At 48.2% G+C, this 15,321-nt stretch overlaps 5 protein-coding genes across 5 annotated transcripts; 2 read left to right on the top strand and 3 right to left on the bottom strand.

Moving 5' to 3' along the window:
* The first annotated feature begins 926 nt into the window (after positions 1 to 926).
* Positions 927 to 3,035, top strand: F5147DRAFT_603343 (uncharacterized protein). The gene is made up of 4 exons (XM_041432276.1): positions 927 to 2,268; positions 2,331 to 2,419; positions 2,474 to 2,660; positions 2,711 to 3,035. The coding sequence occupies exons 1-4, from the start codon at positions 1,002 to 1,004 to the stop codon at positions 2,794 to 2,796; spliced, it is 1,629 nt and encodes a 542-aa protein (XP_041299234.1). The 5' UTR covers positions 927 to 1,001; the 3' UTR covers positions 2,797 to 3,035.
* A 371-nt stretch (positions 3,036 to 3,406) lies between these two features.
* On the bottom strand, positions 3,407 to 5,873 carry F5147DRAFT_668337 (uncharacterized protein). Its single transcript, XM_041435344.1, is given in 5 exon segments — positions 3,407 to 3,579; positions 3,591 to 4,120; positions 4,174 to 5,423; positions 5,481 to 5,560; positions 5,606 to 5,873. The coding sequence occupies 3 exon segments, from the start codon at positions 5,512 to 5,514 to the stop codon at positions 3,692 to 3,694; spliced, it is 1,713 nt and encodes a 570-aa protein (XP_041299233.1). The 5' UTR covers positions 5,515 to 5,560; positions 5,606 to 5,873; the 3' UTR covers positions 3,407 to 3,579; positions 3,591 to 3,691.
* A 694-nt stretch (positions 5,874 to 6,567) lies between these two features.
* Positions 6,568 to 7,922, bottom strand: F5147DRAFT_565125 (kinase-like domain-containing protein; the record flags this gene model as incomplete). The annotated part of the gene is made up of 4 exons (XM_041430744.1): positions 6,568 to 6,994; positions 7,050 to 7,377; positions 7,435 to 7,654; positions 7,713 to 7,922. Coding segments are annotated over 4 exons (1,185 nt in total), but the record flags the coding sequence as incomplete, so codon positions are not given.
* Positions 7,923 to 9,637: 1,715 nt separating this feature from the next.
* On the bottom strand, positions 9,638 to 10,522 carry F5147DRAFT_742504 (Isochorismatase-like protein; the record flags this gene model as incomplete). The annotated part of the gene is made up of 6 exons (XM_041439548.1): positions 9,638 to 9,747; positions 9,800 to 9,971; positions 10,022 to 10,179; positions 10,232 to 10,274; positions 10,327 to 10,391; positions 10,453 to 10,522. The coding sequence occupies 6 exons, from the start codon at positions 10,520 to 10,522 to the stop codon at positions 9,638 to 9,640; spliced, it is 618 nt and encodes a 205-aa protein (XP_041299231.1).
* An 807-nt stretch (positions 10,523 to 11,329) lies between these two features.
* F5147DRAFT_767856 (kinase-like domain-containing protein) lies at positions 11,330 to 13,348 on the top strand (the record flags this gene model as incomplete). The annotated part of the gene is made up of 7 exons (XM_041440913.1): positions 11,330 to 11,401; positions 11,449 to 11,724; positions 11,782 to 12,001; positions 12,059 to 12,241; positions 12,320 to 12,391; positions 12,443 to 12,825; positions 12,899 to 13,348. 7 exons carry the CDS (start codon positions 11,330 to 11,332, stop codon positions 13,346 to 13,348), a joined length of 1,656 nt encoding a protein of 551 aa, XP_041299230.1.
* Positions 13,349 to 15,321: the final 1,973 nt, after the last annotated feature.

Genomic DNA, 15,321 nt, shown 5'->3' with positions numbered 1-15,321 from the left:
ATTGGTAATTTTGTGTGGAACTACTGAACATCCGCGTTTCCACCCGGCCGTCGACTCGGTATCAAAAACACTTAAACATATCGAAGTCATCTTTGTATGAGTTGACAATCCTCATTACTTCATGTCGTTGACTCGGAGGGTCGAGCGATTCATCGGATGAATCGCTCGACCCTCAGTGAATGATGCGACCGTTTGACAGGGACTGTCCAAGTGAGCGCACGCCCGGGAGCATGTCGTCTGACCGAGGAATGAGGCTGAGCTGATAAGTATGTCCAGCCCTATGGACAATAACATTACTACCGAAATGTACAAATTGAGCGCTGCTATGGTATAGGGCCGGGTCCTTGAAATGTATCTCCATGGCGAGGACAAGTGTGAGTTCCTGTGAGCAAAGTACTAGGTGGCGGGCTTTGCCGCTGCCCTGAAGCCCCAGTTTCCGACTCCGCCAGGTGTTGTCATTTTTAATTTCAAAGCTTATATCAAGACCTGTCCCAACTGCTGTTCTGGTATCCATCTTGACAGTTTATCGCAGGTTTCGTCCTGCGCGCTGAAACACAGACTGGCGAAATCATTGAGTTGAGTGAGAGTGAAGATGTGTCAGTACATTGCAAGGAGGGTAGACTTGACTGGCTCTCGATGATCGCCATCCTGACATGTTCACTTTCAGTAATACACTGCAGTGCGATAAAAAAACATTATATACTAACTTTTGGGTGTCTTTTGTATAGCTGGTTTTGCTCAAGCCACCGCTTTGGGCTGGCTTGGGCTCACGGCTTAGGCTCGAAATATGGTATGTAAGCCTTTAAAGCTAGGTCCAGGGCAGTGCTTTCAGGCCAAGCCAGGCCCGATCATGATGCTAATCACTAATTGCAATGCGATGTAAATCAACGTTGTAACAACTGCTCGAAGTCACCCTGCACCAGAGATCATGGTCGTAGTGAAATATACTTAATTTGCCTGTCTATAATGCGCTGGCCTCCCTGTCTCTGCCTCCCATCATTATGGCAGATTCTTCCGAACTGACAGAAGAAAATTCGCATCCTTTCAGCCTTCTTGCATCTAACACACTCTCGGGTCACCAGGGCTTTGACTCGATAATATCTGAAGCAAAGTCCACTGCTGATACTACAGCCGATTTCTACTACCACGGTCTGACGTGTCGCAGAAATGCCCTTGTCGGAGTGGCATGTTCAATTATCTTTAGCTGCTTATTCATCATTGCAGGTGTTATCACTTTCGCCAATCATGGCATCCTAGGAGTAACCAGGCTGTTCAACCTGGTTAATGTTGATAAAGGTGCATTGCAGGGGATATTGACCCTGATACTTGACTTAATCGTCATGTTATGTACCGAGTCCATAGGCTTCGTACACGGCGTCTCATTGCGCTCTGCGCTAGCCTCAGAGTCTCGGCTTCGTTTCAACACCAATCTGCGCCTTCTCACCGCAGCTCGTGGATGGTATAACCCCAACGGCGCCCTGCTTAACGGCATCGCGGCTGTCCTCCTCATTATATCCTACAGCTCAGCCTCGGTCGTCGTATGTCTGGACCAAAATAACTCGGAAACATTCCAAACAGTTGATGAGGGTATTGCCATCGCGGGGATACCTCTCCTCATTCTGGGTGTCGCACTCCTCCTCCAGGTGATTATCGCATTGTCAGGGATGTGGGCTGTCAAAGCCTTGACGTGGAGCTCCTCACCTTTCGACTTGACCGCCGCACTAGTACACCACGCACAATTGACCCCCACTACTTTCCGGTGCATGCGTCGTGTGTCTGACATAGACACGTATGGAGGCCCAATGAAGCCACCAGAAACACAGCCCTCTGCGTGGCATGCTCACCCTAGCATCCGGAAAGTTGTCATTTCTCTTTGGGTCATCGTTGCAGCATGCGCTGGATGGGCCGCACTCGTCATGTATGTCTGGGACCGCTTCCCTACCAGCTCTCGATTTGCATTTAGTACCTATCCGCTGACCCTACAAACGTGGTCGTTCTTTCGGAGCGAGCGGTCCAATGCCATCGTGTATTTGATGCCAGGTTCCAATCTTGAGGTGGGGATTCTGCTCTATGTCAACATTGTATTTCTCCAGGGACCGTTGACGCTTGGGCTACACTGCTCGGAGCTCATCGCGAATGTCATCCGAGATGAAAGACAGTGGAGATGCGCTACCAGAAGCAAAGGACTCAGAGTGGCAATGAACCCACTGGAGTCGATTTTTAATCATCCAATCTGTTTCATACTTTTCATCGCGAAGCCCTTCCTGCGTGAGTCATTCACGCCTAGTATTTTTGTCAGTGTCATTGAACACTATCCTTGACGATCACAGACTGGATGTTTGGGCTTTCATTTGGCATATATATCTCCGCCGCTAACGAGACCCTAGACTTCATTCCGATAGCCATGTACACTGCCCAAGTACGCACTTCCTGCCCATGTAAATCGTTACAACATTCTCACACATATTTGTAGATCTGGAACTTATGCATTGCGCTCTTTATATTTGCCTGTTTCTTCACTTTCGTCGCACTACGCCGACCGTCCGGTCCCCAGCCGGCTGCATACGGCCACCTCCAGACGCTCGCTGACCTTGTGGACGAGTGGTCGCCTGTCATGTGGTGGGGACACAAGGAGGATGGATTTCCGTACTGTCATGCTGGTAGGGTGCTTGTATACTCACGATGATGATGCATTGACACTTTTGAAAAGGGACAAGTGATCACCCACTGCCGGATGTGAAGATGAACTGCATCTATGCTGGTTCTGGTGCTGGGTCTCTGGTACCCCTCTCGTGAGAGGCACTTTTCAAGGGAATTTTTTGTGGTGATTGATAGGAGCGGGGCGACGTTTTGACTGGAACGTACCAAAAACGATAATATACTTAGAATATCTCAGTCTCTATATCAGAACTGAGATGCGAATACGTCTCTACTCGAGACTTTATACTAGAAATTTCAGTATCATATGTATGTGAGTGCACAATGACTTTTAATGTTGGTCTTGCCGAGCAGACTGTAATCCAAGTTGTCCTGATGTAGTCCCGTATGAAATATACTATCAGCATGGTCTAAGAGTTCTCGCGTTCTCAGCATGGCTGCCACTTTACACTCCGACTGGGTACCTCCAATGTCCAACATGAGAAAGTGAATTCATTTTTCACTTGAATTGTACATTGACCAAGATTCTGGTACGTATCAGGTAGACTTTTAAAGCATAAGACACGTTTCCTGATGGGCCAGACGATGAGCCTCGTGGCGTTAGTCAACCTGTAAGGGTGAGGGAATGACAGTGTATGTTTGCTAACCTGAAAGCTTCAGGCTTGAAGTTTGATTGGTTATTCACAAGTGGCTTCCATTCTGAGCCAGGTACGACCGTGCGAGCTCTGGTCAATCTGATAGAAGGATGGTTGCTCAAGCGGGAATCGAGTACTATGCTGTGCATCATGATAACACCAGGGCTAACAAACATCATGACGACGACAGGCACTACGAGGGTCCAGGAGGTTTCTGGGCTAGCACCGCGACTCAGACAGCTGAGGATGATGCAACACAGTTAACGTTCATGTGCGGTACGAACATCACACCATCATGACATGCAACGTCGGACAAGATCCCCTTCAACTAGCCCTTCCATTAAACAAATCAAGAAAAATAGGAAATAAAGTACACAATCTGCGCACAAGAAATGTTCCTACGACAGAACTGTATCCAATAAAAGGTTCATGAGACCAAGGAAGAATAACGATGAGGTACATGCCACGATAAGACCACCGATCCAGGCAACCCTAAGCTCTGCAGCTTGGGCTGCGGTTTCGATGATCACATTGTATGCGGCCTCTCCCCTACTGACCACGCTAGAGTTGCAGAAGCATGTATTGTAGAAGCTGGAATACACGAAAGCGCACGCCAACACCAGCCATATGGAGTTTGCAACTGCTAATGCTTTGCCCGCCCATCGCAGCCAGTGCGACAGCACCAAAGCAACGCGAGCAGACAGTACCCTTCGATGGGAATAACCCGCAGAGTAGTGCGCGAGGATACTAGACATCAGGAGCAGCATCCAAATTAAGGTCGATGTGACTCCAAAAAGGAGGTAACTCAGAGATCGACACCCCATGCGCTGCCTGAAGTTAGTCAACTCGACCACTTATCACGTATGTCGGGAAAACGCACTGTAGTAGGGGTGAACCATGCCATCATGAACGCTGCCCCGACCGTTCCCCACTGTAATACAAGCGAAGCACACGAAGCGATGGCCATTCTTGTGAACACACCGGGTGCCCAATGGCTGCGACGTACACCGTGGGGCTCAGTGCAGTACGCGACGATATCCCTGGGTGACCCACATCGATTGCTGGGGTGGATGGTATCAGAGGTGTCGGACTCAACCCAATCACTCCCCAAAGTAACGGGAATGCGGTTTTGAGCCTTCTCTGATGCCATCTCGAACATCAGGAAGACAGTGTCAGCTGTTGATGCCCATCGCAACGAACGTGAGTAATTAAACACTGGAGGGGTAAGGAGCTCGTCTGGAGACATCACATCCTTCTCCCGAGCAGTTATTGTTAAAGCTCTTCGGGCGGATGCACTTGGCGTTCCCATATGAGCACCTGCTGGCCCTATGTGTGCATGCTTGTCTGCATGGCTATAAGCCGCTTGTAAGCGACGAAAATCACATTTGGGGGAGAGTTGCAACCATCCAACGACTATTGGGATCAACCACAGCCACAGTGAACCAGTGGCGTCGCCGTCGGAATGAGAACTTGTATAGACATCTGCTGGTGAGTTGATTACATTCATGATATAGGCGACAACGACCCAGGCGACGGAGGTCGCGGATGCGATTGACCATGTGTGTGTGTAGTCCACAAATTCAGAGAACCATTTCCACCAGCAGCCATTTTCAGGCAGGACGATAAGAGAGGGGAAACGACCGGGATGGAGTCTTAGCGGAACTTGCTGAAGGCTGCTCAAGATAGAGACTGCGAAATCTGAATTGGGATAGTCCACCGATTGATTAAATCGGCGGTTGATCCAGCGAGAATTGAGGAGGGTGATGAATAAAGAGTAACCAGCGAGTACCGGTGACCCAACAGTTAACACAGCAGACATGAGATTGTCGAGCCTGTACTGTGCCCCAAAAGGGAGCTGCGAGATCAGTGCAAGATTTGGCAGTAACCATGTACTGAAATCTTGCGAAAATACGGGCCACTGAAAAGGTTCCCGTCCGGTCCCACAGACTGAGGTGCACAGCGAGTAGCTTATCGCTGTCGCATCAGAAACATTAGATACGGGATATCCGTTGCCATCGAGTAAACCAGCGAAACTTTGTGTAGCGTTCGCATTCGTCACGATGTCAATTAGACATTGAGTGAAGTTGAGTCCAGCTACCCTTTGGACAGTGTGCATCAGTAGTAGGAGACCTAGCAAGGAGGGTGGATGAGAAACCAGACCACCAATGGTCCATTCATTGCACTTACATATTTGAGTACCTGTCTGCAACTTGAAGCGCATCCAGTTCAGTTATGCAAGGTAGTATGTACTGCCAATGTAAAATTTTCTTGACGAAATTAATATCATTATATGTTTGAATGAAAACGCTCACCAGATGGCTTTTAGAAAGGTCACTATTGTTTGACAGTGGGCCGTCGGGGTGCGTTATGAGTGATAAAGTCTCTGGATTCGGTGGCTTCCGAGTGCACCATGACGATACAAATGTGTGCAGGATTGGAATGACAGATGCGTAATGCCTATCGCATCGCGACACTACAGCTTGTTGTGTCATGGGTTATTATGAAGTTTGATGATCTGCGGCGATGAACTTTTCCTGTGTCTGCCATTGCCAGGAGTCGGCGCTGGGAAGTGGGTAGTTGATGCAGGGGTAGAGATATTGACATTTGAACTTACGTACGGTGTTAGCTTGGCATTGCGATCTCCTCGGAGTACTTCACGTACGTGGATCACGTAATCACACAAGTTGATAACAATCCCAAGTCGACAAAACTCAACCAGAAAGTTGGGAATTGAGAGTATCAGCTACAGGTTGGCATGCACATTGTACATTACTATGGCACGACGAAGCTCTACATAGTAAAACGCACATCGCGAGACATCTCGACATCAGCGATCACGGGCAGCAGAGGCAACCCAGCATCACTTTTGTCATCCACACCCGCCGTCACAGATGAGCTCAGTTCCATCTGATAACCCCCCCATTGCGAAAGGTCCGGGGCGAAATAACTTTGGGGCAGAGCGTGTTTATAATCGCTCGAGCCCTTGTCAAGTCCCTCGCGACGCTCCTTGACAGTTTGCCACTCGTCGTACCATGCTCTGCGTCCTCCCCATTCGATGGGCATGCCTTCCTCATTACCATGAGAAAAATCCGGGCCAAATGCAGTGATCTTGACAAATGGATGTTGGAAAGTAATGAATCGGTCCCGCAACGGTAACGTGTTTGCGAAGGTGTGATTACCAAACTTCTGGAGGAGGAGATCGACGTCGGTTTTGCTGATCGTCCAGGGAGAAGGAACAGGTTGGACCTATATAGATCAAATCAGCTTGGCTGGTTTAAGTACGAGAAGGAATATGAAGTTCCTCGCCCGGGTAGCACACAAATCGCATCAGCCAAGGAAATATGTAGCAGTAGGAGTCAGAGAGCGGCCAAGCGGGACTCGGCGTCAAACTGCCCTCAGTAGGCGAGGAGGAGATGGGAATAACATTCATGTCAGTGGAAGAGAGGACTCCTTGTCCGATACATACGACTACAATACTCTGCAGCTTGCTTCGTCCGTCTATTCCAACCCGAAGAACAACCGCAGGGCGGACCGCCGTGTCCCATTTTTCAGGGGAGAGGCTGGGATCCCACCAGAACAATGGATCACCCGCTCGAGCGCTGTAGCCCTCAAGAGTTGTGCGAACATCAATTTGGCAGCATACAATCTGTCCAGGGCAGAGGGAATGGTATCCACGCATACAAGGGGACACGACGGAGAGTCTATAGAGGAGCGCTCAGTCGGAAAAGATGACCAGTGAAAATCAGCAGACCTGACGAAGCCTCAGCCGGAATATTCCAGTTGATTGTAGCAGGGTCCAATAAGCCAGCTAGTGCACGTGTTTCTTGTATTTGCGAACGCAGCAGCTCGTAGTCTGGTAGTTGATCAAACTTCAAGCTGCGTGCGTAGTCGATCATTTGACCAAAGCAAGGTAAGCCATCTGGGGACATGTCAGCACCGCTAAATTGCTGCTTTTTGATTCTAACTTGAACTTCCTGATTCTTGCTTGTTCCATGTCGAGTGTTGTATGTCCATGGAAGGTCTCCCCGAGCAAGACTAAGGAGCGTATATCCAAGAGATTCTATATCGTCGCGCGGAGCTGATCCTACATTCATGATTCCTGTCAGGTAAGAGGGAAGCATATAATACTGGGCCAACTTACGAATGTGACGATGGACGTTCAAGCTGACGTACTCCAGCGTACCAATGGCATGCGATGTCAGGGGTTCATCCGTAGAGAGGTTGACATGTACAATAGCCCGGGCGAGCCCATAGTCGACCAGATACAAGCGCTTGGAATCGGTTGGATGGAGGAGTATGTTCCCGGGTTTTATGTCGCAGTGGACAAGTTTGTTCTTGTGTATGTGTTCGAGAGCCGAGATCTAGCGCAAGGTCACCTATGAGCCTACTAATGAACTAGAGATGGCTCATGCTACATACCATCTGATCAGCAACCACTAAGGTGTTTACTGCCGGTAGAGGACGGCGTGCTTGCACTTCACCAAGGTTCATCCCGAGGAGCTGCATGGCCAGATACTCGAAATGCTCCAATCGTCCATAGGCGAAGACTTTTGGAATGGAAAGGTTCCCCCCCAGACGCTGCAGAACCCGTCGCTCATGATCCAAGACGGTGGTTTTGAGTGCAAGTGAAGCTCAAGACTTCTTGACAGCCATGATCTGACCGGTGACTACTCGAGTGGCCTTGTACACCCGTCCCTAAGAGAATGTCAGGCATAGAATGACGGAGGACAGCATGGGCGTACGAAGCTTCCCTCGCCTAGTAGATCATCAGCTCGGAGACACCATGACTCTATGACGGTCTTAGTATTTTCCATCTGGTGAAAACAAGACAGGGGGCGTGTGAGTGAATTAATTAATTAATTTTTGGCCATCTACGCTCACATTAGCTCAGAGGTACCTTGATGGCTGCATGAAAGCCAACTATGCAAGCTAGTAAGTAGGAATCAAAGTAAACACGTGAATGAATGAATTTCCATCTTCTAGTCACGTGTACCCAAAGGCTAAGTGTGGCTACATAGATTTCTGGTTTTACCACTGCAATTTCTTCCAATTCAACAAAAGATTATTAACGTCCTTCCAGACTTATTGCATACGATGCACTCCCAAATCATCAGGATGGCTTTGACTCGGACTGCATTGCTCAGAGCTTATCGCGGACATCGTTCGAGATGAAAGACTGGAGAAACGCAGCCAGGAGGGGAGGACGACAACCAGTTGGAGCAGGTTTTGCTGAATCGCGCTGTCTTGTAGTTTTCTTCGCGAAGTCTCTACTATGTGAGTCATTCTCGTCTAGTTCATACTATTCATGTTATTAAACGAGATTATTAACGATCTAGACTGCATACTCGGGCTTTCATTCTTTTGAGATAACGTGGCCGACGATCGATGAATCAACTGGAGATATACAAGGCAGGTTCTGATTCTGTGATTCCAATAAATTCATCCTAAACTATCCGTTGTGAAATTCTGCCATCCAGGCGCAACCAATCTTCCAAAGCAGAACTTCCAAGTTTTTCCCGCAATAACTTGAATGTTTTCAGTGTATTAAAGCAAGCTTCGTCTGCTTCAGTAGCTCATGATCAGAGTCCCTTTTACAAAGCTTGTATCACTTCGCGTAAATCATGCATTTCTCCTTCCTCGTAGTCGTTACTGCCTTAGCAGCATCTATGTCTGTCGCTGCACAGTGCAAGGGCTGGTTAAAGCTCTGCAACACGAACAATGATTGCTGCAGTCATAACTGTGCTCCGGTGGTGGTGAGTATGAGTAGTTTGTTTTGCATCCAGGATTCAACCCCGTTGCTCACCACCCCTTGCTGTCAATAGCGTGGTGGTCAAAAGGTCTGCGGCTAAGACTGCTTACCGATGGCTGGCAACCTGTCTATGAGCACATCTGAACGGTGAATCGTATTTCCGCTTTCGCATTAGTGCTGTACTGATGGCACAATACATAGTCCGTTGCTGAGTTGGTCAATGACAATGTAGTTGTTCCTGGAGTTTGGACAATTTCCCCTGCTTCATGGGCAATGGAGGCGCCTTTGAATTTGTAATTTTATGGAGTGACTTAAAGAGACGTGAGGAGCGATTTCAATGCCCTGATTTGTCCCGCGTCATTCGTCTGAGCTTGAGTATTCATTAATATTCATCGCCGAAGGCTGCATTGTGTGCATAGCAGCTGTAGCAGGAGACGGAAATCTAAATTACTGCTACATGCGTAAGTTCTTATATCTATTGGCCCTTGATGCACATACTTTTGAGTGCCTCAAGACCTGCCGGAGTGTAAAGCTCTCCGGATCCTCTCTTGAGTGGGAAAATATGATAGGCAAATCACTGCAGGGAAATCATAGTCTACAAGACAGCGCGGTGTTGTAGCAGCTTCTGCCACGTTCTCACCGTGTGATCCTTCTCTTCCTTCATAACGTTTGAGAACGATTTGAACCCGGGAACACTAGCATTCCCTAGAATCGATGAGTAGGCCTGGAACCCCATAATCTAGAATGAAAAGCGCACGTTGCAATTGAAAAGCCGCACTCTCGCTCGTATTGATGTATCCACCACTCTGTCGAATCCGCGCCAATGGAATCTCTTCTTTATTAGAGCTAGAGACACCATCTGCTATCACGTGGACATTATATCCCGCCTCGATGAAATCTAGAGCAGATTGTAATACGCAAACTTGTGACTGAATCGAGCGATGTTACTAATGACCCAGTCGTTGTAGGGTAAACTAACCTCGATGCCAGAGAGTACCACAGATCTTATCTGTGGGAGTTCATGAGGTATGGCCTTCACTTCCGGCGTCATCATGAAGAAGAGCCCTTTCTCGACAGTAGCGACAAGAAGGGGCCCTAGGGAAGGTAAATCGATGTCCGGGATGGTGCTTCCGAGGCCTTTATTTCTCGGTAACTTGAGTTTAAAGACAAGGAACAAGAATGGACTCGCCTTTGGGGTTCTGTTCCGTGACAACCACAGGGATATCCACCACCTTGTGATTTTATGTGAGTCAAGGCATGATAGAGTTGACACGTACATTATACCTTGGCGACCTTGAGCATCTTGTTGATTGTCAACACTAGCTCATCAATACCGAATATGAGATTTTCTGAGAGAATGGCACGACGGTTGATTTCAGCGATTCGCAGTAGATTCAGAAGGAAGCGTACTGAAACGTGTTTGCACGTCGCAGAGGAAGAATACAGTCTGGTCTGGTACAAGCTTCGAAACTGCAGGCATAGGCCGCACAAATAAATGCCACTCAAAGGTTTATGGTTAATCAAGGGAGAACAAAAGTATGCTCACAGACGCCTTGTGGTCGACACAAACTTGAACGAGGTATGCTCGAGACTCGCCGAACGCCGGCTTGTAAAAACCTTGCTTTGTTGTTTGGTGGGGATAAGATTGATTTGAATTAGCCAGCACGTCCTTGAGCAAGTAACATCTTCGCTTGCTTTTTCTGCTCACTGTTCTCTTTTACATCCTGTTCCTCATTGAGATCCAAATCAAACCGGGACCGGTTAAAGGGTATCAGGACAAGAAATCACAAAATTCACCAAATCGTCCCAGTCTATAGACCCATCTGCCAACCAGGTCTTTATGACAAAATGCCAAAGGTTGGGTTATGCTGAACAAGAAGGAACGACTGCCTTCCCTTATTTCAAGGTCCGACACGGGATAACTTGACCACTAGGCTGATTTGAAGGAGGTATGCGGCTGCGCGCCGAACTCTTTTACGCGGCAGCAATCAATTTATGTCGCTGGTATATCGCTTCTCATCTTATAGGCTTCTCATCTTGTTTCAATCGACGAATCAAATACGATCCAGCACTGTTCCGTGACGATGAGGCAGCTCTTACAATGGAAGCAGATTGGCTTACCGAGCATAACAGTGCGGGCTTGGGCGTTGGGCGTTTTTTTTAAGTCAAATTTTTGTCCTATATAGTTGGGCGTTTTAACTTTGAGCTCCCCTAATATTAAATAATTGTCATATCATTTTGATTCGAAGCTCCACCGTTCTTAACACGCCCCTTGTTTTGCCATAGAATGTCCAATACTAATACAGTTCTGGATTTATGGCGCCTCCGAGCCGATCATCTACTGGGTGAAGGAAGCTTCGTACGCCCATGCTGTCCTCCGTCATTCTATGCCTGACATTCTCTCAGGGACGGGTGTACAAGGCCACTCGAGTAGTCACCGGTCAGATCATGGCTGTCAAGAAGTCTCGAGCTTCACTTGCACTCAAAACCACCGTCTTGGATCATGAGCGACGGGTTCTGCAGCGTCTGGGGGGGAACCTTTCCATTCCAAAAGTCTTCGCCTATGGACGATTGGAGCATTTCGAGTATCTGGCCATGCAGCTCCTCGGGATGAACTTTGGTGAAGTGCAAGCACGCCGTCCTCTACCGGCAGTAAACACCTTAGTGGTTGCTGATCAGATGGTATGTAGCATGAGCCATCTCTAGTTCATTAGTAGGCTCATACTGACCTTGCGCTAGATCTCGGCTCTCGAACACATACACAAGAACAAACTTGTCCACTGCGACATAAAACCCGGGAACATACTCCTCCACCCAACCGATTCCAAGCGCTTGTATCTGGTCGACCATGGGCTCGCCCGGGCTATTGTACATGTCAACCTCTCTACGGATGAACCCCTGACATCGCATGCCATTGGTACGCTGGAGTACGTCAGCTTGAACGTCCATCGTCACATTCGTAAGTTGGCCCAGTATTATATGCTTCCCTCTTACCTGACAGGAATCATGAATGTAGGATCAGCTCCGCGCGACGATATAGAATCTCTTGGATATACGCTCCTTAGTCTTGCTCGGGGAGACCTTCCATGGACATACAACACTCGACATGGAACAAGCAAGAATCAGGAAGTTCAAGTTAGAATCAAAAAGCAGCAATTTAGCGGTGCTGACATGTCCCCAGATGGCTTACCTTGCTTTGGTCAAATGATCGACTACGCACGCAGCTTGAAGTTTGATCAACTACCAGACTACTAACTGCTGCGTTTGCAAATACAAGAAACCCGTGCACTAACTGGCTTGCTGGACCCTGCTATAATCAACTGGAATATTCCGGCCGAGGCTTCGTCAGGTCCGCTGATTTTCACTGGACATATTTTTTCGACTGAGCGCTCCTCTATAGACTCTCCGTCGTGTCCCCTTGTATGCGTGGATACCATTTCCCTCTGCCCTGGACAGATTGTATGCTGCCAAATTGATGTTCGCACAACTATTGAGGGCTACAGCGCTCGAGCGGGTGATCCATTGTTCTGTCGGGATCCCAGTCTCTCCCCTGAAAAATGGGACACGGCGGTCCGCCCTGCGGTTGTTCTCCGGGTTGGAATAGACGGACGAAGCAAGCTGCAGAGTATTGTAGTCGTCTGTATCGGACAAGGAGTCCTCTCTTCCACTGACATGAATGTTGTTCCCATCTCCTCCTCGCCTATTGAGGGCAGTTTGACGCCGAGTCCCGCTTGGCCGCTCTCTGACTCCTACTGCTACATATTTCCTCGGCTGATGCGATTTGTGTGCTACCCGGGCGAGGAACTCCATATTCCTTCTCGTACTTAAACCAGCCAAGCTGATTTGATCTATTTAGGTCCATCCTGTTCCTTCTCCCTGGACGATCAGCGAAACCGACGTCGATCTCCTCCTCCAGAAGTTTGGTAATCACACGTTCGCACACACGTTACCGTACCTGGACCGACGTATTGCTTTCCAACATCCCTTTGTTAAGATCACTGCATTTGGCCCGGATTTTTCTCATGGTAATGAGGAAGGCATGCCCATCGAATGGGGAGGACGCAGAGCATGGTACGACGAGTGGCAGACTGTCAAGAAGCGTCGCGAGGAACTTGACAAGGGCTCGAGCGATTATAAACGCGCTCTGCCCCAAAGTTATTTCGCTTCGGACTTGGAGCAATGGGGGGTTTATCAGATGGAACTGAGCTCATCTGTGACGGCGGGTGTGGATGACAGTGACACTGGGTTGCCTCTGCTGCCCCTGATTGTTGATGTCGAGATGTCTCGCGATGTGCGTTTTATGTAGAGCTTCATGATGCCATACTGTACAATGTGGATGCTAACCTGCAACTGATACTTACAATTCCGAACTCCCTGGTTGGGTTTTGTCGGCAAGAAATCACCTTGCTCCGCAAGGTCATGTTCAATTGTCAAAGTTTACTGCCGAAAGGGTAGCTGGACTTAACTTCAAGTTTCTGCAGTAGCTGTCGTCGATACACCCTCGACATGGCGTGCTCACCTAGCATCCGTCATGCCAGCTTGCAGTCCAATTTCATCTGATATAGATATACCGTTCCGGGTGTCAGTGAAGATGTGAGTGAACCAGATCGGAGCTTCAATGTGCAGAGGTGGATTCTGGCCTTTGTCAATGTGGCGATTGTCCGGGATCGTCGACGCTCGGACTGCATTGCTCAGAGCTTATCGCGGACATCGTTCGAGATGAAAGACAGTGGAGAAACGCAGCCAGGAGGAGAGGACTCCGAACGACGACAACCCTGCAGCTGGAGCAGGTTTTGCCAGAACTATTCATGTTATCAAACGAGATTATTAGCGATCTAGACTGCAGGATACTACTCGGGCTTTCATTCTTTTGAGATAACGTGGCCGACGATGAATCGACTGGAGATATACACATACAAGGCAGGTTCTGATTCTGGGATTCATCCTAAACTATCCGTTGTGAAGTTCTGCCATCCAGGCGCAACCAATTTTCCAAAGCAGAACTTCCAAGTTTTTCCCGCAATAATGTTTTCAGTGTATTAAAGCAAGCTTCGTCTGCTTCAGTAGCTCATGATCAGAGTCCCTTTTACAAAGCTTGTATCACTTCGCGGAAATCATGCATTTCTCCTTTCTCGTAGTCGTGACTGCCTTAGCGGCATCTATGTCTGTCGCTGCACAGTGCAAGCCTTATTTGAAGGGCTGCAAAAGCAAGTATGAATGCTGCAGTAATGTCTGTGCTGCGATGGTGGTGAGTACGAGTAGTTTGTTTTGCATCCAGGATTCAACCCCGTTGCTCACCACCCCTTGCTGTTAATAGCCTGGCGCTCAACCAGTCTGCAACTAAGACTGCTTACCGATGGCTGGCAACCTGTCTGTGAGCACATCTGGACGGTGAATCATATTTCTGCTTTCGCATTAGTGCTGTACTGATGGCACAATACATAGTCCGTTGCTGAGTTGGTCAATGTAGTTGTTCCTGGAGTCTAGACAATTTCCCCTGCTTCATGGGCAATGGAGGCGCCTTTGAATTTGTAATTTGAACACTCAACATTGACTGACTGAAAGAGACGTGAGGAGCGATTTCAATGCCCTGATTTATGCCACGCCATTCGTCTGAGCTTGAGTATTCATCGCCGAAGGCTGCATTGTGTGCATCGCGGCTCTAGCAGCTGAGACGGAAATTTTAAGTACTGAAAATGTGCGCATCAATCGACATTTTCAATGGACATCCAACATCGTCTCTCGGACTCACCACTACCAACATTATCATTGACGTAGTTGATCTGTGTCGTTCATCACTCGATACTACATGCGCGTAAGTTCTTATATCCATTAGCCCTTCAAGATCCACATACTTTTGAGAGCCTCAAGATCTGCCGGAGTGTAAAGCTCTCCGGATCCTCTCTCGAGTGGGAAAATATGATACGCAATCATGGCAAATCACTGCAGGCAAATCATAGTCTACAGGACAGCGCGGTGTTGTAACAGCTTCTGCAACGTTCTTACCGTGTTATCCTTCTCTTCCTTCACAACGTTTGAGAACGATTTGAACCCGGGAACACCAGCATCCCCTAAAATTAATGAGTAGGCCTGGGACCCCATAATCTAGAATGAAAAGCGCACGTTGCAATTGAAAAGCACTCGTTCGTAGCTAGCAACCTTGAGCATATTGTTGATTGTCAACACCAGCTCATCAATACCGAATATGAGATTTTCTGAGAGAATGGCACAACGGTTGATTTCAGCGATTCGCAGTAGATTCAGAATGAAGCGTATTGA

The sequence above is a fragment of the Suillus discolor genome (assembly GCF_016758755.1).
Source record: "Suillus discolor strain FC423 chromosome Unknown F5147scaffold_3, whole genome shotgun sequence".
In the NCBI taxonomy this organism is placed as follows: Eukaryota; Fungi; Basidiomycota; class Agaricomycetes; order Boletales; family Suillaceae; genus Suillus; species Suillus discolor.
This window is presented reverse-complemented; position numbering and strand designations above follow the sequence as displayed.

Excerpts from the sequence above, each read along its gene's own strand:
- F5147DRAFT_668337 (XM_041435344.1), bottom strand. The coding sequence starts at position 5,514 with ATGCGCTTCAAGTTGCAGACAGGTACTCAAATAT. Across the intron at positions 5,424-5,480 it reads GCAGACAGGTACTCAAATAT|GTCTCCTACTACTGATGCAC; the intron begins GTAAGTGCAATG and ends CCTCCTTGCTAG. Across the intron at positions 4,121-4,173 it reads CATGGTTCACCCCTACTACA|CGCATGGGGTGTCGATCTCT; the intron begins GTGCGTTTTCCC and ends AACTTCAGGCAG.
- F5147DRAFT_603343 (XM_041432276.1), top strand. The coding sequence starts at position 1,002 with ATGGCAGATTCTTCCGAACTGACAGAAGAAAATTCGCATCCTTTCAGC. Across the intron at positions 2,269-2,330 it reads CATCGCGAAGCCCTTCCTGC|ACTGGATGTTTGGGCTTTCA; the intron begins GTGAGTCATTCA and ends TGACGATCACAG. Across the intron at positions 2,661-2,710 it reads ATTTCCGTACTGTCATGCTG|GGACAAGTGATCACCCACTG; the intron begins GTAGGGTGCTTG and ends ACTTTTGAAAAG.